Source organism: Crotalus tigris, unplaced genomic scaffold, assembly GCF_016545835.1.
Source record: "Crotalus tigris isolate CLP2741 ecotype Arizona unplaced genomic scaffold, ASM1654583v1 scf7180000019563.1149672, whole genome shotgun sequence".
NCBI lineage: Eukaryota > Metazoa > Chordata > Lepidosauria > Squamata > Viperidae > Crotalus > Crotalus tigris.
The window spans coordinates 668599-692885 of record NW_024097595.1 but is presented as its reverse complement, the minus strand read 5'-3'; the positions used below and the strand labels follow the sequence as shown (position 1 = coordinate 692885).

General features: G+C 37.4%; 1 protein-coding gene across 9 annotated transcripts in view; it reads left to right on the top strand.

Annotated features, from left to right (window-relative positions):
* The first annotated feature begins 4017 nt into the window (after nt 1–4017).
* The window catches only part of FREM1 (FRAS1 related extracellular matrix 1), a 90226-nt gene continuing 69956 nt past the window's right edge, over nt 4018–24287 (top strand). For all 9 annotated transcript variants that reach the window (XR_005559170.1, XM_039363686.1, XM_039363685.1 and 6 more), the window contains exons 1-7: nt 4018–4515; nt 10149–10609; nt 16608–16702; nt 16999–17300; nt 19082–19233; nt 20638–20961; nt 22488–22596. Coding sequence is in view for 8 of the 9 variants with exons in the window: in XM_039363686.1 (XP_039219620.1) it covers nt 10388–10609; nt 16608–16702; nt 16999–17300; nt 19082–19233; nt 20638–20961; nt 22488–22596 (1204 nt within the window). In the remaining variant the exon portion in view is untranslated. The remainder of the gene's footprint in view (nt 4516–10148; nt 10610–16607; nt 16703–16998; nt 17301–19081; nt 19234–20637; nt 20962–22487; nt 22597–24287) is intronic.

Genomic DNA, 24287 nt, shown 5'->3' with positions numbered 1-24287 from the left:
TGGCTACATTATGGGAATATAAGTTTTTGGGCAGACGCTTTATATGTTAACAGCAGGTATTAATTCTGCAGACATAATTCAGATCTGAGCTGCAGAAATCTTGACAACTTTTAGGTGACTACAGCAGGTTATTTTCTATGTCTCTTTGCTGCCATCTAATGCAGCGGTCCCCAACCCCCAGTCCATGGACCAGTACTGGGCTGTGGCATGCCAGCAACTGGTCCCCACAAACAAGCAAAGTTCCATCCATGAGATGCAGGCAGCATACAAAACCACGCCCCCTCCGCTCCACGGAAAAACTTCTCTCCACAGAACCGGTCCCTGGTGCCCAAAAGATTGGGGACCTCTGATCTAATGGATTCCTGAATGTTTGTAGCCTAGGTATGGAGGAAAGATAATGTACCCTTGAGTAAAATGTAAAACAGCTGAATAAGCTTCTTGGATGAGAAGCGAAACGTCTTCAAAGAAATACAAAAAAGTCCAGTTGCCTCTTGAAAAAGCGTCTTTGGGACCTTGAGTAAACTATTCCTGGCATTCATGTGGATATCTTGTATGATGGCCTGTACAAACTTTTAAGAACTAGAATGAGTTATGATTGCACTGACTGAGATGTTAGTGTTTGTTGCAATAGAAGGTTTCACCTCATATTTCTGAGCTCCCATTACTAGTGCAATACTGGGAAAGGTCTCATGCAGGCCAGAGGCTGGTCCACTTAGAGCAGTCTTTGTATCAAAAGAAAATTTTGCTGGTTCATTTAGGATAGCCTTTCCCACTGGGATATCCTTCAGATATGTAGATTTCAATTCCTAGAGCTCTTAGTCAATGGAATTTTGGATGTTGAAGGAAGAAAGCTTCCCATTATGTTCATATTTCCCAGAGATTAAAATTCATTAAAAATATTTTTCTAATTAAATATGTATATAGAATCATTTACATGCTGACTTGGGAAGTAGACCTCACTGAAATCAATGGCATTTTTGAGAAGATTACTAGTTGAAAAAGTTCTATTTCTTTCAAAAACAATTTTGCTGGAGTATTTAGAGTTCCATCTAAATACAGATCCTCTCTGCTAATCATTAAATAGTTGCTTTTTTCAAGCTTCCATGAGGCCAGGAGAAAAAGGTGATGCCACTTTAACAGTTGCTATTAATAAATGAATTTCTAAAAGTAGTGGCACTTTTTCTTTTGTCCCAAAATAAGGATTTAAGAGAAAGATTTATTGTCTTTTAGCCATCCTATGTTTTGAGAGAGAAACAGACTTAAGCATCCAAATAAATCAGGTACATTTGGACTGCTGTTGTATAGATAGTCCTTGACTTACAACTGTGATTGAGCTTGCAATTTCAGTCGTAAGTCATGATAGTCATTAATCATGTGACCCTGCTTGATTTTATTACCTTTTTTGTGGCAGTTGTTAAGTGAACACCATGGTCATTGAACAAACCATTGTTTGTTACGGGGTGGTTTTTTACTGGAAACAGGAAGTATGCTGGTTTATAGCAAAACATCGAAAATTGCAGTCATATGACTACAGGCCCTGCTAATGAACAGAAATGTGGGTCAGATGCCTACTACCAAAATGTGGTCACATGACAAAATGTGATAAAGGTGCTTACAAAATGCACCTTTATCATCCTGCATCTCATTATTTTCTCTGTGTGGGGAATAGAAATCTACACTTGAAGACTGGTGCTAGATTTTACAATATTAAAAGTTCACAAAAATAGCTGTGCTTATACTGTGCCAAGGAATACATTTCTTTGATTCGCTATTGATCTTACTCTCAACATTTTGCAATTTTACAAAGCAATGAACTCTTCTTCTTCCTGGCTTGGCAACACTTTCAGGCAACGGAATTTTATTTCCACGCTATTGTCAATAACTGGTGTTGAAGACAATCTGGCTGTAAATCTTCCTGGAAAAGGCATTTCTAAACTCAGCAGACTAATGTTGTTGAATCTCTTTGAAAACAAAGGAGTAGCTGGATCTGTTTAATGACTTGCTTTTCTTTCATACTCCTTAGTGCACAAAGCATATCGGCCTCAGGCAGTTTGCCTGTAAGGTGGAAATAGATTTTTCAGCATTCAGAAAGAGTTTTGTAGGACATGCACATACTATGTAGGGCTTCTTCAGCAAGTATTTAAATAGGGACTAATTTATCAATGGGAATCAAGCATGAAAAAAAGGATGATTATATACATGTTCATTCTTCACATAGCAGGAGAATGAAACCTATGATCACAGATGGCTCAAAACTCAACAAGAGCTACAATATTTACATTCTATTTGCTGCTCCTCTTCTTTGTTCTGAGGAACGGAATTCTTAAAAAAATTCTTATTCTGTATCATCCTTTCTGTCCACATTTTCATTTGATCAGTTGTATGTTGATTGTAAAAGCCTAAATCATCATAATTTAACATCATAGATGTTCAAGGATATATCCTGTATAAGTACTGCATATTTCTTGCTCTAGATACAGACAATATTTTGTACAAATTCATTGTTTCTTTTATTCACTTTAGATAAAATTTGTGGAAGCAAAAAAAACCTACCTTATTTTCCGGTGTATAAGGCGACTGGGCGTATAAGATGATCCCCGACTTTGGCGCCGATTTCCACGCTTTAGAAAGTCGTCTTATATGCCGGAAAATACGGTACTTAACTGTTTATTTGAATCTTGCATATTTTCAATTTCTAGTCAAAGCTTTGATGGAATACAGTATTCTGGCCTAGCTGTGCAGCCTGAGATGGAATTTTAGATATGGAATCCACCCCACCCTTCCTTTTTCTGAGAAGGATCAAGAACGTTACAATTGATTTTTTTTTAATTAAAGCAATAAGCTACCAGAAGAGCCTGAAATAAGAAGTTCAATTTTTAGTGCAATAATTTGACCCAGATTATTGAAACAGCTTTTTTCCAGCATTTTATATATTTGTGTATTTTGTTTTATGTTGGAGCATGTCATTAAATAATTTTAAAGGATTTTTGTAATGTTTATACCAACTATTTTTAAAACACACATTATCAAATGTATTTCTAAGATATTGGATATTTTAAAAAAACAGTTAATTCTGGAACTTCTTGCAAATCTTTTTAAACTGATGAATGTGAAGCATTTTGAGAGGATTAAATAATGTAGCAGAAAATACTTAACCAAACTGATTTATAGATATTATGTGCCTGCCATTTTTTAATCTTGGTGTTGAACCCATTTCTCATCTTTTATCCTGATGGCAAATTTTAACCTTTTGCCCAGATAAAGGTATATTTGAGGGTGAGAGTTCCTTCCCACTCTGCATTGCCAAAAAGATTATTTTAAAGGATGAGAAGACACCTCTGCCAAGAAAGTTGGAAAATAAATTTAATAAAAATAAACAATAAACTACCTTAGATTTAATTTCTTTTACATCTGTTATTTCTTTGCATCTGATCTGATGTTATCACGTGAAAATTCAAATATCAAAATAAGAAAACTTGTTCTGCTCTTAAACTGTTTTCCATAGAATTGTTGATTTTTTTTCCAGATGCAAAACTTGACTTCTAACAATCTGGATAAAAGTTATCTATTTAGTGCCAGAAGATTAAAAAAAGATGTCCGAGGAGTTTTTCAGCTTTAGAAGTAGATTTTTTTTTAGTCTTCACAACCTTTCATGACTCAATTTACCTACTCTTCAAGATTTCAGATCTAGAATTAATAACAAAATTTAGGCTACTGAGATGTAAGGGCAGCAAATTATGGTTTTCGAATACCGTATTTTCTGGTGTATAAGGCGACCTCCGACTTCGGTGCCGAGTTGCATGCCTAGAAAGTCATCTTATACGCTGGAAACTACCATAATTTCCGGCGTATAAGATGACTCGGTGTATAAGACGACCCCCGACTTCGGAGCCGATTTCAACGCTTTGGAAAGTCATCTTATACACCAGAAAATAACTTATCATTTCTCAGCTAGGATAGAGATCTTTCATTCTCTATAAAAGAGAGAGTTTCTCTTTTGAAATTTGCTGCTAAATCAAGAAATAAAATATCAGGGGCAACTGCTAGACAGCAATTGACTGAACTGTTGAACGTCTGGAATGGGGTGGTGGAGATGGGGTGGAGGAAGGCTATGCATTTGAAGGGTGTATGGCTGGAAATAAGGGAGGGAACGAACAGGAAGGCCCCAAGGCTTTTTGCCAAAAAATAATTGCTCATTATGAATATTTGAATGCATCTTTAGAACATCCTTATCATGAAGCTTTTATATTCTTGACATTTTCAAGCCAGCAGCTGCCTCGGAGGCAGCTTTGCCAGCGGAGACTTTTAATGTGGATGTTTCTTGCAAGGAAAAATACAAGCTGACCAGAAAGACTGGAATTTCAGCTTCCCCCTCCCCATTTCCTTGGATTTCTTCTCCCCCCCCTCCTGCTGCTGCAACTCTTTTAAACAAGACATTATTGGGTCAGTGCCTCATTTTACCCTTCCCAAGCCAGTGGCTTCTTTGGCTAGAGCAAGAAAAGGACACAGTTATCTGTAAGTACTATTTTTGGTTCTTTCTCTTTCTGATTCAGTAGCTTTGTCTAATAAATACAGTGGTGCAATGTCATATTTGGAGAACAACATAATGTCTTGTAAATGCTCAAGTTTCATAGAAGGCAGGAAGTTTTCCTAAACCAGATGCATGTTAACAGTATTTGGGATGGATGTAAAAATCTAATGGTGAGTGAGGAAAAACAATGTTCTAACATAATGCCATGAAAGTTGTGGCATCAATTCTCTTGCCTTAGTAGCTTGTGTTGTACAGTGAAACTCTATACACAACATGTTTTAAACCACCTACGTTTTGCCCTGACCCTGCCTCAAATTCTGTCTTTATAAAACTTGAAAAAAGGAAGTTTCTGATTTTTTTGGCTGTTCTCAGCATGGGAGAAACTGAGAAACATATTTTACACAATATGTTTAACATGCTGAGCAGTGCAGTATCTCATGCTTTTGATTAAAAATAGATTGCAAATCTTTTAGAGCCTTGGCAGTATATTTACTAGGAACAGTTTAATTTCCTAAGCAAATAAGCATGCTTCAAAAGGACGAATTTTGAATCCCAATCAAAAATATTTTTTGCAACTTATATAATAAAGGAAAGATTCAGTAATAACTGGCAAATAAATAGAATACTTCTCATTGAATTGACTGGCTTATACAATTAGCATAAGGTTATAAAAGAAAAATACCGTGAGTGGGGTTATAAATTGAATAAATAAATAAATAAGATGATGTTATATTTTTAAGATGCCAACTAAATCCAAGGTTTTAGGAAATAGCTTCCTACTCATTATTGAAATGAGCATGGTCTACAATCCAGCACACATGCTGCTTAATATATTAATGATTTTAATGAGATTTAGGTTGCAATCTTAAATTCGCTGATTAAAGAATAAATCTCATCAAACTCAGCAGGATCTACTTCTAACTTGCTTAGAACTGAATTACCCAATATCCCAACTGTGCAAAGGATTTCCCCCCGGATTGTAAAAAATTCTTTGTCTGTTTGAAGACCATTTTCGTCTATCATGGTGTTAACTTTTCATTCTTTATTTTCCAACCAAAAAAATCCTTGTTCTGAAAGGATTTTTTAAAATCTAGAAAATTAAAATATGTCCTTGGTATATTTAGTCAGCAGTGAGATATACAGTACCTTGTAGAATCCATCTGTAAGACCTGGAGTCTTCTGCTTAATCCATTTTTCTCTGTAAAGTGTTAACTAGCTTTTAGATTTGTGATTCTGTTTTAATGTTCCTCTACACTCATAAAGAAGACAGTAAATAAAGAAGTTGTAAGATCAAGTTGCCTTTGTCTTTGGGGAAGATATTTGGAAATAATGTTCAGTGTCCAGAATTCTTACAGAAGGAAAATAGTGATAAAACTTTTTGAGAGTGTGATTCACATTTTTTTCTGAGTGCCTTTCCAGAAATATTAAATTAGTTTTATCTCTGCAAATTTATCTGCTTTTCCAATAGTGGTACATATCAATAATTTTAAATTGTCAGTTTGACTGTCTTTTTCTCAGATGTGAGGAGGGATAGTTTCTTTTACCTCCCTCTTTGAATATTAAAAGAAAAAAAATTCTACCTCCAACAGAGAAGTGAAATATGCAGTTTTGCAGTTGCACCACCATAGTTACAGGGATAAAATGAAAATTGCTACTTGCTGCCCTGATATGGAACACATTCATTGGAATCAAGCAGCACATTTTTGCTTAAGTAAATAAATATTTAAACAAGAAGGGTAACGAAGTGAATATATATACAGCTAGCTGCCCTGAAATATTTTTTTAAAAAATATGTAAAAGGAAAAGGACAAAGAAGCCTAAGCCAAAATGCCGATGATAGTTCTATTTGTCTACTCCCCCCCATTATATCCTTTGTACTAGGAATCTGTGGGGAAGGGAGGGCAAGTGGCAGAAATGATGAATTCTGCATTGTGGTCTTGTGATACAAACTCACCTCAATAATGTCATGATGAAAATTTCATCATTTTGCTATACTTCTAGTTAGGAATGGATGCCTCAGGTGGGTGGGCTTCCAGGCTCAGCTCCTTCAAGGCTTTGGTTTTCAGCCCAGAGATCTCTCAGCCAGAACTAAGTTAGATAAGACAACAAAGCTGTGACTGAATCTGGATGTTCTGCTTCGGATACCACGAAGCATCCCCCCAGAAGGTAACAAGGAAAATAGGTTGTGAAGAGGATGTGTAGCATCCCAGACAATCCTGCGGACCTTGCTCAAGCATCACTTATATGCTATGTCCTGGATAGAAGGAAGTGAACTACCAATATTTTTTTCTGCCATCCTCATCACTCTGCACCGCCTTCCTGTCTGAAGCAGTAATACTTCCAAACTGATAGTAATGTAATATGACAGGATGCTCTTGATCGTCCCTCTATAGAAAGTGATAAGGACAGGAGAAGGAAGATGTACTTTTCTCATGTCGTGCAGAAAATGCAGGCAGTTACTGTGCCCGCTTCACCAGTGTCTCACTGTTGAGCGACCAAGCTACCCTACTCGTTCACTGCACACCCAGAAACATTCTTCTAACCACCACCATAGGTGAATCATTAATACACAGAGGTGTGTGGTTCAAGTCATAATATTGACCAGACAGGTTTCATTTTGTCTGGATGTAATAGGCTGCGAGAATGACCTTGGGAGACAGGAGAAGGGGTCACAACTAGACACTGATTAGACAAAAGAAATCTCAGCCCAAGGAATGAAGATAAGGAAGCTATTTCAGAAGGGACCTTCCCTAGTTATGTAGGAACTAAAGGCAGGGGGGGGGGAGTGCTTTCAGACTTGCAAGATTCTGTTACTTGTAACCTTATAATAAATTTTGTAAGTACTTAAGTTTTTGATTTTCTGACTATCTCAAAAAGCTGACAATAAGGTAAAAAAAAAAATCCTTGTCCTTTCTAGCCAGGTGTTAGTAATTCTCTTTTCACTTCCTATTAAACCCAATGTTAAGCCTTTATTCATGACAGTAGGCATGTCTGCAAAGATTCAGTGGCCTGTTGTTTGACAATGAGGGAGGAAGACTTCCAATGTTTTTTTAAAAACCTTCCTAATGAAATGTTTTGCTTAGATTACAACAGTCATAGTCATGCCTGTGGCAGGTTTTCAAAGGCTTCAGAAAAATTGGCTGAGAAGATGAATTGTCAGCTGTGTTTTTCTGATTTTTAGATAAACATTCACAGGTAAGATAAGAGGACGGATTTTTTTTTTAAAGAGAGTCTTGTATTTCAAAGAAGGCAAAACAACCTTTATAAAATGCTTTGGAAGTCATCTTGTTGCTCACTTTGTTCTTTTAAAGTTATGTTACACGATTGGTCTAAAGTTGTCTTTTTTAAAATGGTTTGCATCAAAGAAAAATAGCCCCTGTACAGGCTCATTCCTGTCTCTTCATCATACACTTTTTCAGCTGGGAGATCTGAGGAGATCTTTGCTTAGATTTCCTTGATTACAAATGCAATCCTCAAACTCTTGCTTGACCTGTTTCAATTCCTCATTAAATAAAAACCTGAACAGGCCCAAAGCTTGCCTTTTATACAGGAGCTCCAAAGGATTACTGTGAGAGTCACACAAAGCTCCTTTTCTTGTATGCTGAATGCTCAGCTTATGGCAATGGGAAAAGCATTGGGGTATGGCATGAAATGGAATGGGACCTCCATACCTGTAGCCTGGTAGATCGGGCAACTCAACAGGCAGTTCAACTCTTGTTCAAAGACTACATATACCCTGATGTAGGTTAAAAAGACAACATTAAGGAGAGTGATTAATGATTGGTAAATGAAGCTCTGCATCTGGAGAAACAGGGAAATCCTCCAATTGCTTTCCTTAACTTGTCCTTCACCAAATCTGAAAGGACATCATCACTTGATGTTCTTTCTTGAGGCGTAATACAGTTTGGGAGTCACATGAATGCAATTGATGATAGTATATATTTCTGCTGACTCAAGGATTAAATTATGGATTGGATTAAGGACTTTTAAATTCTATAGCTCTCAGTAGTATAAAAGGAGCATTTTTCATAAACAACACTGTTTTGTGCCCTTTAACGAAATGAAAAGTATTTCATAAACTGCATCAAATAAAACTCAAATTGTATTTGTGTATTGGACCATGCATATCTCTGATTCTATGCAGGGAAATGGTTATGAATAATTATTGCTTTATTATTTTTAAATCTTCACTTTATGTGGCACTTTGAAGTGTAAAACATATAGATCCCTGCTCTGCTCTGCTTGTACTGAAATCAGTTGACTGAAAACTGTGAAGGATAGGATAGTGATATTATGTTTATTGGTATTTCATTTCAACAAGAGTTTATTGTAACTCTTTCATTTTTCTTTTTAACTTTTTTTAAAAGAAAATTTCCAAAGAAGCAATGAGACAAAATAGGATGAGACAAAATTCCAGATTGTACAGTAACAACCTGCAAGCCTGGAACTACCTACACAATTAATAATTATGTTCAGGCAACAGTTAGTCATTAGAGTGTTTAATTGATTGATGATTGATTGATTTTCTGCCGTCAAGTTGTTTTCAACTCCTGGTGACTACATACTTTTTGTCCATGTTGATCCATTTCTAACATGGTTTTTCAGATCTTCCAACAATGTCATCGTCATTACTATAAAACTAAGTCCATCTAACCTTCTCTTTCCTTCCATCTTTCCCAACATTAGAGCCTTCTCTAGAGAGCTAGCTAGGTTTTTGTATAATGAGTTCAGGGTAGGATAAATTGATGCTAGCCATTTGTGTTTCAGGTGCAAACTCTGGATTGATCTGTTTTCTTCGCTGTTTATAGCATTCTCTGGATTTCAGAAGTGTCAGTATTCTTCCTATCTAGATATATCGATTTTGTTATTAGACAGACATTAAAGTGTTTCAAAGTCCATTTTATTCTGCTGGAATTTTAGGATGCACATAGCTTTTTGGAGGACAAACATGCTTTTTTCCCCTCTAAGGCACTCACCCTACCAAAAAATGGTTTCAACGGGCAGAATACCTGCACCAAATAATGGCTGAGAAGATAGGTACTTTCTTAAAGAAAAATGAAATATGCAATGTTGTGGGGAAACAATAATGAAACTTCTAGCTTCACTAAGTATAAAAACTTAGAATTGTTATTTTTTTCTTATGGTTGCCAACAAAAACATTTTAATTCTTTGATTTTCCCCCCCAAAGCGTGAGAAAGCTTATTCCTTAAAATCATATTTTCTATGCAGAACTGCTCATGTGGTATTATAACAGTAATTATAAATCACCTCATAAACCTAAACAAAATTTAAGAAATGCCCAGTTGCCAATTTACGATTTTATAAGATGCTATGTTGTTTTTTTCTTAAAATGAAAAAGGACTTTGCTTGAACTGAATATAAACATCTGTGTGCCATCAGAATAGTTTGGCTCCCTCATCATTATATAATTAAAAGATATCCCAAGGGTTCTGAAAAGTAGAAGCCAAAGATTAAATGAGAAAGGAGTATTAGGTATGTTTACCACCCTGAGTTACTGTATAAAAATAATAAAGATACTACATAAATAAAACAATATTTAACTGTTTCAGAAAATACTCATCTCTTCGTGTGTGCATTTTTTTCTCTTCCCATCTAGATTTTGGAAAAATACATTCACCATTCTGAAGGTTGGAATAGATCCAGACATTTATTAACCCGAGGATACTTTCAAAGACCTCCTGGTTTCGTTATGCAGAACATATCCTTAATAAAAACATACCAGACCCTGTAACCTGGAATGCTTGACTAAGTGTTGAAGTTTTTGCGTTGTTTAGGTTTTTGGAAAGGATTAAGAAAACACTTCATTGCACAAGGTGCTTTTTCTTTGGAAACACTATGGAAAACATTTGGGTTCTGTTGCTCTTTGCGCTGAATCTGAAAACCACCCGCTCCACCTTTGTCAGCATCAACCAGGGACTAAAAGTGATGAGAGGTCAGTCCGTCTTCCTGTCACAAAAGGACTTGCAGTTCTCTATCCCCAGAGAGAAGGATGCATGTAAAATAGAAGTGGTAATGAATGAGCCAATCACCCAGAGAGTTGGGAAACTGACCCCCCAGGTATGTGGATTTCATCTATAATTATGTGGCAATTATTTGATGAGATGAAATCTATTTGAAGCTGCTGTTATTTGAAAAGGTGGAATGCTGAGCTCTATCTAAATTCCTGTCTGGGAAGGACTTATATGGCTAATGAAAAGTGCAGGAAAACTTGAGAATGATAGCCATCCAGTAAAAACAACTATTAATCTAAAAAAGCATTCTACTTACATAATGAAATGTGTGGAGAAAGAGGTGCTGCCTAGGAAACCACAAGATAAGTTTCAGTATGGTCTTTGAGTATTCCAGATATAACACAGTCCAACTTAATGTACAGATCCAACATGAGATCCAGAAAAAGCAGAAATTCCTTCTTCTGTAGCCTAACATGGGAAAAATACAAAAGCATGTTAACATTTATCTCTATGAAAGGACATTTTATTTATTTATTTATTTATTTATTTATTTATTTATTTATTTATTTATTTTCCAAAGGACTCAGGGCGGCGTACAAAGTTAAAACAATGATAAAACAATATTCTCCCATTCTCCCATTTCAGGAATGGGAGAATATTATGAAGAGTTATTGCCACTTTAAAAGAAACCAGTAGAGGATTTGGGGGAGACAGTCAGATGGTATTTACAGTGATAAAGCTCCATGGAATTCAGAACTGAAACAGACTAAATTCAGAGCTATCTATTCTACTCTAAGTACTATAAATGAACATCACTTCCAAATGAAACTGTTTTGCAAGCTTTAGAAAGAGTCCTATGTTTATCCAAATGCTCTTCTCAGAACTCTAATGGAGGGAAGGAAAAGGATTCCCAGGGGACCACATGCTGGTAAAACAAACAAACTGTACGTGGGATATGCAGGAAAGCAAACACACTGAGCCACAGTGCTACAAATTTAAATCACATGTGGTCTTTTGCGATCTTTCAGCATTTATTTCTTCTATACTTACCACACACACACACACACACACACACACAGCTACATACCCAAGATGCAAGCATAGTAAGTATTGCGTTGTATTCATTGTAATGTCACCCATGAGCAACAATTCAAAAATTCTAGTGTGGATCCAGTGCTTTTTGTGAACAACTTATAGTAGGACTTTGATTTGATTTAATCCAGAAGTATATCCCTTAATCACAAACTTCATGTTTAATAAACAATGGCACCTAGAAGTATGACATCCTGCTCCCATATCCAATCCTGGCCATGCAATACTGTTCTGTTGTGAGTGGATTTATGTGCATCTATGCGTTATCTGTTTTTACAGATATTTGTTCATTATTGCACCTTGCTCATATCTGTTGGAAAAATAAGATGTGTGTGTGTGTGTGTGTGTGTGTGTGTGTATCATATTTCTTAATCTCTCATCTTCATCATAAAGTTGTTCCATTCTAGCAGCTGTCGCTATATAAAGAGACATTCTTGCAGTTCTCAATGAGTCACTCAGATTATTATTTGTTGCATGTTTGAAATGGTTAAAAAAAATAATAAATAGATCATGTGCTGAATTGAAAAGGAAAGACACATATTTGGGGAATCATCATGTGCTGTTATTTAAATGTGCCTATGTATTGCCATTGTTAAGGCCACACTTTCCTTACCAGGAAATCTGTGTTTGAATACAGGTAGTCCTCAACTTACAATAATGTGTTTAGTGACTGTTTGAAGTTACAATGACACTGAAGAAAAATGACCATTTTTCACACAACTGTCGCAGCATCCCCATGGTCCCATGGTCAGAATTCAGACGCATGGCAACTGGCTCATATCTATGACAGTTGCAGTGTCCCATGCATCATGTGATCACCTTTTGTGACTTTCTGACAAGCAAAGTCAATGGGAAAAGCCAGGTTCACTTAACAACGGGGTTTTGAACTTAACAACTGCAGTGCTTCGCTTAACAGCTGTGGCAAGAAAGGTCATAAAATGGGGCAAAACTCACCTAGCAACTATTTTACTTAGCAACAGAAATGTTGGGCTCAATTGTGGTCATAGGTCGAGGACCAACTGTATGTATATGTGTTTCAGGGATTTATATTTTGATTTTGAGATTTTAATTTTCCCAAGGCAACTCAAAAACATAACACAGACATGTCAAACACAAGGCCTGGGGGCCAGATGCGGCCTGCAAAGTGGTTTCATATGGCCCGTGAAGCCATCCTGGAAATAGTGAGGGAATGGCCCCCGCTGCCTTGGCCCTGGCCCAGGCCAGCCAGGAGGGAGCCAATGTACAATTTTGTGATGGCCATCTATGCTGAAAAGCATTCAGTCTTAGCTCCACAAGGCCGTCTGGAAACAGCGAGGAACCAGCCCCTGCCGTGTCGGCCCCGTCCCCTGGGTGCATGCTGGGGAGGTGTCACCCTTTGTGAGGAATGAAGAAATGCATCATCACCTGGAAGTGGTCCTGATCCCACCCCCTTCTGCCAGAGACCCTCAGATCTGTCCCACTCTTGCCCAGGCCCCCATAGGCACCATTGAAGCGAACGATGTAGAGCTGACCACGCCCACCGAGTAGGCCACACCCACTCCATTCACACCCACTCAGTAGGCCGCACCCACCCTGGCCACACCCATCCAGCCCCCCGAGGGCAACCACAATGCTGATGCGGCCCTCAATGAAATTGAGTTTGACACCCCTGACAACATTTGAATATAACCATGAAAATCAAGCAATATCACATATTTATATTTATTTATATAGGGAAAATCTTACCCTAAAAAACCTATTAATTTAAAAAGAAACCTTCTGACATCACATAATTTGAAGAAGGAAAGGTCTACTAGATCTCTGCAAGTTTAACATTTTATAGCTGTACTGCCTTTCATGCTGTAATACAAATAAATGTTACATTAAATATGAGTCCAGGATAAGACAGACTCTCTCTCTCTCTCTCTTTCTCTCTCTCTCTCTCTCTCTCTCTCTCTCTCTCTCTCTCTGTGTGTGTGTGTAAGCAAAATTAGATATTAATGCCTGAATTAGATATTAATGACTTTCCCAGCAGGTTTTTGGAAGCAGATGTCATCCAGGAAAGTTAATATTTATTTATCTCTAACATCCTAGTTGCCTTCATGTCACATGGGATTGCATGAAAAGCATGATTTATTTGCTTGACAGACAAATCTTTTTTTAAATAGAAAATTCTATGGGGTTCTTGTTTTAGAAAGGAACTCTTAAAGATGGTATACTTGAAGCAAGGCTAGCACCACAGTTTAATGGATGTCAACTGGTTTCCTACCTTCAGTTGGCCTGTTGCCCTCAGCACCTCAACAAACTCCTCTTCTATGGCACCAAAATTCTGTTCCTGCCCACTGATTCATCATTCACCAATCAGGTCTTGTGCTTGCAAGTGGCAGTGCTTATCAATATCAACAATGCTCGCTGCTGTAATACATGAGATTGGTCTTGGATAAAGCCAAGGTAGCCCTTGGTTTTTGACTGTACTAAACACTGACTATTTTTGATGACCTCAAAATAATATCAAATGAAGGTTATTCAACGAGAATTGAAACTGAACACACCTGATGGGCATCAGGCTGATGAAGGCAATGGAAGAAATTGTTCTTTTAACTAGTAAAAGCTGCATTGTAGAAGAGCCTTTCCTATGATCTCATTTCTGTCATTAAAGTGAGTAATGTGCTAGGGATGTGTGACAATTTAATTACATATTGTAATTGAAAAGTAGTTGAACTGGAAATAAAAGCATAGGCAGACATTAATTAAGAAAAGATTTAGCTGTCCTTTGTTTTACTTGTTAAATATATAGACAATTATGGATGCCTGTTTGTATAAAAGGAAAACATATTAGGTGGCATAAAACAGATGTTTCTTTTTAACAAAGCAGATTGTGTCTATTTTATAATTGCTGTCTGTTTTTGGTAACAGTCCTGTTGAGAAGAAAGCTTTCATTATTTAGCTCCCTTGTTATCAATTAAGAGGAAGAAGCAACGATGTCTGATAGAAAAAAATTATAATTTATGAATATCATGACTGTTATTCTCTGATGGATAAGCAAAAGCTGTATGGATGTAGCTTTTTGCATTAGAAGAGGCTGCATTCTCAAAGCTAGAAGTGGTTTGAAACAGGAGACTTTAATTGCTTTTATCTTTTCCCATCTTTCTGAAGTCATTTTCACACACCAGCTTTTAATATGGCTTTTTAAAAACCCTCTAAAAGTAATGTACGCTTATATTGATTGAGGTGCACATCTGGTTTCTTTCTATGATTTCCTGCATTAGCTTGAGGACACAGATGTATTTCTCAATGTCATGCATAGAGAGAAAAGGCATTGTTAATGGCTGGTTCTACCATTAAGCAGCATAAAGTTTGATGTCTTAGAGGAGAAATTTTGGAGCACCTTTAAATGGTAGTAAATAAGAGTTCAGTCTTAATTTGTATTAAGGATTTCAGTTTTTTTTATCTTAGGCACAAAAATGTTTGAGAGCCACACTTGAGTGTAGAAGACATAATAAGAAACGTCCAACATTCCAATTTAAGGTGACATCATTTTTAGAGCAACTATTACAATGTAGTTTATAAAAGCTTAGAGAAAAGATTTTGGATGCTCAAAGGCTTATTCTAGATTTCCCAACCTTCATTTTAATATGAATCTACGTAGTTTCCCCTCCCCCCCTCATCATTGTCAAGATGGCTACTTTTGCTTTTTCTAGTCTAAGAGAGGAATTCATTTATCAATCTTCAGATGTTTTGTGACTTTGCTGGCATTTGGGAGTCCTTAATTTGAATGAGTGAGGTTCTTTTTCTCCACCATCCACATAATTGGCAGAGCACCACATAATTTCAGAGCATTTTCGATAAGTCTTGATAGACATGATGGCGTAAAAAGCAAATGACCTAAACATGTTTGTAATTAATCAAAGTAAATTAAACATTAAAAGAAAAGCATGGAGAAGCAAAAGGAAAAACGTTCAACAATATTTTTATCAATATCAATATCTTTTAAATATCTTTAGCATAAGACCTTGCGGTAGTAAGTGAATTTTATATGTAAAATGTTGGGTTTGGTAATTATATTATTTCTCGAATATCTATATATTTGGAGGACTCAAAGTTCACCCCTTTAAGATTACAGTACTCTTTAGAAGGAATGCCTTTAAGTCGGTGTTGACTCCTGTTACTACAGTATTCTTCGCAAGATTTCAGAAGGGGTTTGCCATTGCCTGCTTCCTAAGGCTGAAAGGAAATGACTGGCCAAAGGTCAACCAGTTGTCTCTGTATCTAAGATGGGACTAGAACTCATAGTCACTGAGTTTCTAGCCTTTTGCCTTAATTACTACACCAAAATGGCTCTCCATTATGACATAAGGCAGGGGTAGGCAACCTTGGCTCTTTTATGACTTTTATAGCTGGCTCAGGAATTCTGGGAGTTGAAGTCCACGGAGTCATAAAAGAGCCAAGGTTGCCTACCCCTGACATAAGGAATGATAACCTACCTCCTTCAAGATGTTTATAAATTATAAAGGGGACAAACAGTTACTTGAAAAATGTTCACACATTCAGTGGGGAGCCACACTCACTTTTTTCCCTCACCAAATATACACAGTTTTAAAACATGTCTCTTTCTCCTATGACATGGAACTTACTAGAGGATTGATGGGATTTTCCTAAAACACGAATAAGTGATTTTTAAAATATCTGATTTCAAATTAGATTGGGATAATCTGACCATGAAAGAGAAATAGCTGAATTCAGGAGAATATTTTTTCTGTGACAAAGCAAAAGAAGTAATCTATAGTAGTCCTTCCACAATGACCAGTTATTAAAGTTCTGATTTTACAACTTTCTAAATAATACAACAAAATCAATATTCATTTTTGTACCTCAATTATATTGCTAGGTTCCTATCTTTGTCACACATGATTTAATTCTGAAAATCTCATCTATGTTGTAATACATCCTTCTCCGGATATGAATGCATAATGATAAAACAGAAATGTCTATAATACTATGTTCCTTCTTTAAACATATGCTTTATGTAACAGGTGTTTGATTGCCATTTTCTTCCCAATGAAGTCAAGTACACTCACAACGGATGCCCAATTCTTGATGAAGACTTTATCATGCTAAGGCTATATAGGTAAGCAACACCTGAGTAGTATATGAGTCAAGGATACATGAAATATATCTCCATCCTTCTGTAGAATTAATAAGGAAAATTAATATTATTCATAAGAAATCTGCTACTTTTCCCTCTACGTTCCAAAAAGATAAAATCTAAAGTTTTCATTTAATTTATTCTCACAATTTGGTCAACATTTATTTGGTTTTTGTCACTATTGATCAATCATTAGTTATTGTACATTTCACCTTTTGTACAGATGTTTCACTATTGCTTCCTGAATTCTGATTGTATGGTTTCCTTATCCTTTGCAGATTTACAGAAACTGAAACTTTCACAGAAACAGTCACTCTTCTTGTAAAGATTCTTGAACCAGATTGTAACATTATCAAGATGAGGTCCAGTGCTTTGGAAGTTCCTGACTTTCATGGCCTGTCTAACATAATTAATAAAAACACAATCACTTTGGATTACAACAGGAAGATAAACTTGGAATGCACTATAAGCTTGAATTCTTTAGAGACATTTCTGCCAGCCCACGGGCAACTTGTTCTTGGAGAAACCAAAGAAGAAGAACCTAGAGGAGATCAGCCACAGAGTTCCTCCCATACAACCAGTACGTCCTGCTTTAAAAATATATTGATTATCTCAATACTATCTGAATAGTATTGAGACCAAGTTGGTCTTATACCTCTGGTTAGTGCTTCCCTGAAAGCCACATTAAGTGCCAGATTGGGTCTTTGGAGTCTGCATGTGCCAGCATGTTTACATATACATGCATACGCTCAGATACAAACCTATCTCTCATGCATACACACATGCACTTTAACCAGCCCTCTATCCAGTCAAACCATGTTTGCCTTTCAAGCACAGAGATCTTCACACATACACAGCTACCCATAGTTTCTTTTCTTTTAGAAGTGAGAAGGCTTTTTGTCTTCTCTTCGCCCAGCATTTCAATACCCTGTGAAGTCTGGAACCATCAGTGGAGCTGCAGTGGGTCCACATCTGGATCTTTAGGGCTGTATATGAGCTGTAGCCACTTCTGTTATTGCTGTCTGAGGGTAGCCCTTTATTCAAAGGCGTCCTCCATTAAAAGGGTTATTTATTTTAAGTCCATTCAGAGTGAGAGGGAAAAGTAGTTTGCTCATTGATGGCATGTATTTCGATAATAAACAGAAGTTGTGAAAAGGTTGTTTTTTGTTTTAATTAAAATCCAAATCATCAATATTTTAGTCATTGCCTACCCACTGCAGGATGAAGGCCTCTTCCACATGTTTCCAACCAATATGGTCCTGAGCTTTCTTTGGCCAATTGGGCCTGCAATACTTGCTGATGTCATCGATCCATCTTGTTTTAGGTCTCTTTCGTGGACGCTTTTTATTCAAGTGGGATCCATTCTATGACTGCCTTGGTCCACCTGCCATCAGTTCTTGCTATGTGACCAGCCCATTTCCATTTCAATTCTTTCACTTTCTTGATGATATATACTTTCGTTCGTTCTCTAATCCACGTGCAGGTTTTTCTATGTTGTGTTATGATGCCAAGCATGTATCTTTCCATAGCTCTTTGCACCACTCGTAGCTTTTGGATCAATTGTGATTAAAGTCACTCATTAATTTAAAAATGTCCTGCTGCCTAAAGTTAATGCTGTGTGCACTAGACCACCTTTCTTTGGGAGAGAGGTCCATAATTAATGTACTTATAAATGAGTAGGGTACTCTAATATCATTTTCTCAATCAACCAATATGTTAATTAGATAGTGTACAGTTTATTTTCTTTTTAAAAGCAAAAATCCCTAAGTCTACTTCTTTGCACCAAGGCTGTGACAACCAAGGGAAACTAGGAAAGGCTAATATTCCTCTCCTAGCTGCATCCTTTAGATATATATTGACCCACAAAAAAGTAGAATAAACAAAAACTAGGGCCAAATAAGAATTTGAAAAATGAAGTGTTTAAGAGAGAATAAGACTATTCTCCCAATCTGCATACTGCCCAGATCAAGACTTTACTAGTTTACCCTAAAATCAATATAAAGGGGGAGTTTATCTGCGTATCACATAACATATGGTTTTAGTGTGATTTGGTTATTTAATAATTATGGAAACTACAAATGCTCAATGTACATGAAACATGAATAGAAATTGGCTCTTTTGACCTTGTGCCCAGCTTTGTTTTGCCAGACTTTGTAGCAATTGAAAGAGTCCCATGAACACTGCCCTGGAAGTGTGCCTGATAACAGTTCAGAGATATATATCCTATGGATAAACGAAAAAGGGTGGCGTTGTTGATTTAGACCTGTATTCCCAAGCTCAGAATTCTGTTCCTTAGACATATCTACACTGATTTTCAACCATAGGATGGATGAAACTGTCTGATTAAGATTTCTATTTCAGACCTGAAGCGTGTTCAGAATATCAGAGTGAGCTGTGATGAGTTTCTTCTGATGGGACTTAGATACCAACATTTGGACCCTCCTTCACCTAATATTGATTACATTCCCATCAGGCTGGATCTCACTGATACCAGAAGCAAGATTTTGTATAAGGTAAATGTCTCAGACGAAAGACCAAAATCAGACTTCTTACTTGTTCTGGCTCTCATAATTTAAAGCAGTCTCAAATCGTCTTCCACAAATGGCCTGGATTTTGGCTACTTAAAAAAAAATCATCTTAAATGATGATCTAGTATGTGTTATGATCTTAGCGGACATTATGGGTTAGGTAAAAGTAATTGTTCTCCCATATCGGAACCCAGCCCAACTTGGTTTTGGCCGAAAACCCCGTAAACCTGAAAAATCAGGATATCTCTGTCCAGCCCAGCAGCTTCTTTGATTTCTCTTGAGCTGTGCTACGCTCTGCAATTCTCTTTCTTTATTATATGGTTTTGTTGAGCATAGGCAAGAGACCAAATGAGTGAACATAAGATTATTCAGTGATCGTTATAAAGTTTTGTCCTGAAACATCTGATTGGCATGATGAGCCTATTTGGGAATAAAGAAAAAAAGTTAGTTTCAATCAGTGAAACAGCAGAAGGTCAGAGTGAAGAGAATGAGTTGGTAGTTTAGATTTAAACTCTTTAGAATATACATGTCAAACTTGCGACGTCATGTGATGTCGCGCAACGTATCGGAGCTTTCTCCCCATTGCCAGCAATGGGGTGGGTGCGGTTTCCTGGTGACATGTCCAGCCTGCGGGCCAGCAGTTTGACACCCCTACTTTAGACCTTTCCTGGCTCTGTGGACCATTATGTAGCTTCTTCCCCTAATGTGAGTCATGGAACCATCAGCTTTAGCCACTCACTTTTTAAATAGCAAAGGTAATACTAAATACAAATACGGTATCAATTAGCTGGTTTTGTTAGGACACAGCCTCTCTCTATAACTGTACATTTTCAGCAATGAAAAGATGGAAATATGTTTTTTAAAATCTCCTGGAGATCAGTGAGTGCTGTTGCTTGTTTGTTTTTACTATTGTCAATTTTTATTCCACAGATGGAAATAAACCAATTAGACAAGCTCATAAGAAATGCAAGAAATGCCTATTAATAATATTTTTTTAAAAAAAGTCATAAGCCCTAAATATAGAAACAATGTTTAAACCCTCTTAAGGGTATTTTTAAGTAGTGGACTACTGATCTTCTTTTTACGGTGGGCCTGTCTCCATCTGTCTCTTTGTTTCTATAATAGTCAGATCTGTTTATCATATTATTTTTCAATGACTGTGTGAGAATTCTTTCACTATTATATGACTGTGTTAATATATTGTGTTGATATTCAGTGTTTCCCTTCAGTTTGATCTCATCTAAATAAACGTTACATTTCTGCATTGAATAAACAATAGTCAGAATTGGAGATTTCTTATATTATTTAATGTTAAAAGAGTTATAAATATGAGGATTTCCTTTCTCACAAAGGAGGAATCTAATTTGTTGCTTCTTTTTTATTCCACAGTCTGAGTATGCTTGGATTCCTGTTCAGCTAAAAAATGCAGTTTCTAACCAGCCCCCACAACCTGCCTTTATGGCCATGCTCATCTTAGAAGCAGATCAGTTCATCCTGAGTCCTCTATCCACAGCCATATTGGATGCTGAAGACAGTGAAACACCCAAATCTTTGCTAGTTTTTAATATCACCAAGCCACCCCAGGAAGGTTTCATTACACACCTACAAGACCACACTAAAACTGTCTCGTCCTTCACGTGGGCCAGCCTGGATAATATGCTTATTGCATATCAACCTCCAAACAGCAGCCATACAGAGAGAAGAAACTATGAGGTAATTGAAAGGAAGCTGATGCTCCAGTGTGGCACCTTCCTTTGTATATTAAATCTTCCCTGTTCCTGAGTAAATAGTATAATATGTACAATAAAAGGAATCTATGAGGATTTCACTGTTTAGTACTGTTGTTCTGGGTAGCTAGGAGGCAAAGAAAGCATTTCATATAATAATGATAATAGTAGTAGTAGTAGTAATAGTAATAATAGTAATAGTAATAATAATAAAGTTGGAAGGGACCTTGGAGGTCATCTAGTCCAACTCCCTGCTCAGGCAGGTAACCCTATACCATTTCGGACAAATGGCTGTCCATTCTCTTCTTAAAATTTTCCAGTTTTGGAGCATTCACCGCTTCTGGAGGCAGGTTGTTCCATTGGTTAATTGTTCTAACTATCAGGAAGTTTCTCCTTAGTTCTAGGTTGCTTCTCTCCTTGATTAGTTTCCATCCGTTGCTTCTTGTCTTGCCTTCTGATGCTTTGTAGAATAGCTTGACTCCCTCTTCTTTGTGGCAGCCCCTGAGATATTGGAACACTGCTATCATGTCCCCCCTCGTCCTTCTCTTCATTAAACTAGACATACCTTCATTAAACTAGACATATCTTTTGCTCACAATGACTTTTAAGAGTTGCAAGTTGACAAATGTTAAATGATTATATTATGAAAAATCAGATGAACATCATGCATGTCTTTTGCGCCAACTCTGTATTTCACTGTCCCCCCCCCCTGATTTTTAACCAATAAACTAGAAGTATTATTTGCCTTTCTTCAGCAGCGTCCGGGTCTGCAGAAAAATCACGGCTCCCTCTTGTGGAAGTTAAAATTAACAACTTACACCTGAAACCTTAAATCTGGGTCTCCAAACCTGGCAACTACAAGACTTGTGGACTTCAACTCCCAGAATTTCCCAGGCAGTTGACGTCCACAAGTCTTAAAGTTGCCAAGTTTGGGAGACCCCTGCCTTAAATCATTGTGCTGATTTAGTAGAAAGAAAATAAAGGTACACTACTCTTTTCTTCCATTCAAAATGAGAGGCTGAAAGCTGCCGTTTGAAAGAATTTGGTCCCAAATTATTGGTGCCATAAATGTTACTGATTGTAAATTATTATATCTCTCTGTCTAGAATATTATTTAGCAGTTGTTAGATCTGCTCTCATCTTGAAGCCCATTTCTGTATATGGTCACTGAGAGTTGACACCTGATCAACAATCAGATCTGCCCAGCAGTAATGAGCCATGACCAATTTTGGTAATCTTAAAAAAGATTAGGCAAATTCATAGAGGAAATGCTCTTACTTGTACTAAACATAATTGCTGTAGATTGCTGTGGATTGCCTCTAGTATCAAAATCATAGACCTCAGCTGTATTTTCTTCAGGAAGGAGAATGGGATGGCATTATTTTGCTCTTGTCCTGACTACACAATTCCCATAACGTCCCATTAGCTGCTGTGGGGATAAAATTCTGAACTATCGTTTGCAGAGTGGAAAATAGCGTTTAGTAAACAGTTTATGTCTGTTTTATTTCATAGGTGGAATTTGAAGTTTATGATTTGTACTTTGAAAGAAGTGTGCCAATTACTCTTTACATCTCCGTGAGAACAGCAGACACAAATGCACCAAGGGTTTCATGGAACATGGGTGAGAATTATTTTTTTATGTCATAATATCTTTGATTTAAATGCAAAGAACACTTACAAGATCAAATTAAATAAACCATGGAGATTTCTAGCAGATCTAATCTCTCTTGGCTTTAGGGCAGGGGTGTCAAACTCAATTTCATTAAGGGCCGCATCAACATTGCGGTTGCCCTCGGGGGGGCGGGGGTGTGTGGCCAGGGTGGGTGCGGCCTACTGGTTGGGTGTGGATGGAGTGGGTGTGGCCTACTGGGTGGGCGTGGCCAGTTCTACATCATTCGCATCAAGGGTGCCTGTGGGGGCCTGGGCAGGAGTGGGACAGATCTGCGGGTCTCTAGCAGAAGCGGGTGGGACCAGGGCAAGCGCCAAGGCATGGTGCATTTCTTCATTCCTCACAAAGGGTGACACCTCCCCAGCATGCACTCAGGGGGTGAGGTCAACACGGCAGGGGCTGGTTCCTCGCTGTTTCTAGATGGCCTTGTGGAGCTAAGACTGAATGCGTTTCAGCATAGATGGCCACCACAAAATTGTACATTGGTTGCCAGCCGGCCTGGGCCAGGGTCAAGGCAGCGGGGGCCGTTCCCTCACTTTTTCCAAGATGTATTCACGGGCCACATGTAACCACTTCGCGGGCCGCATTCAGTCCCCGGGCCTTGTGTTTGACATATCTGCTTTAGGGGAAAGTAGTAAAATATACAGAAAAAAAAATGTGGTTTTAAGCAAATAATTAGCACTGAACACAAGGGAGTGAAAATATCTATGGAACAAGTCTGCTTGCTGTTCTACGTTAATATGTATTCCTAAGAAATCATATAGTCACAAAGGTGGAAAGTTGTTCAGGTAACTTCCTACTTAGCACAGGAAAGCATCCATAACAGATGACTGCCTAAGGATTCATTTGCACCTGGTGCTTAACTTGATAGAGATGTGCCCCACTGACCATTTACTAAGGGCATGTCCTCACAACGGCTCCTCCATCATGTGGGCAACTGCCACTGAAGTGAACTGAAGCTGGTCCAAGATTTTCTGGCATGAAAATAGTGTTTTCCACATTATCAGCATAAGACCTCCCATTGGGGCAATCCCAAGGGGGATGGAGAAGCAGAAGTAGTGATGAAAGAAAAAAATTCTATTTACATTTAATGGAACCCCATCATATTGATCTACTTTCTTTCTGTAACTGTCTGCCCTAGTGTAGGGGTAGACAACCTTGGCTCTTTTATGACTCATGGACTTCAACTGCCAGAATTCCTGAGCCAGTTGAAGTCCATGAGTCATAAAAGAGCCAAGGTTGTCTACCCCTGCCCTAGTGTATGCCTGATATCCAATGAAAGGGACCTGATCATCTCTCAGAGAAGTTAGTTTTATTGTCAAGCTATTTGTTAATAGTTTTTCCTGATATGCAATTAGAATCCAAGATCCACTTTGGTGTAATGGTTAAGGTTCTGGACTGCAGCAGCCCTGAGTTCTAATTTCCCTAATTCTGGGAGTTGAAGTTCATGCGCCTTAGAGTTGTCAAGATTGGAGACCTCTGTTTCACAATAAAGCACAGTGAAATCAAGTGATGTGGAATGTAAAACAGAGAAATGTTTCTTTAAATAGTAGTTTATAAATGTTTTTTTACGTTCCTATAAACAAATTATACTATGCATAAAAATATGGCCTATATTTTTGTTATACATCTATATACCTGTA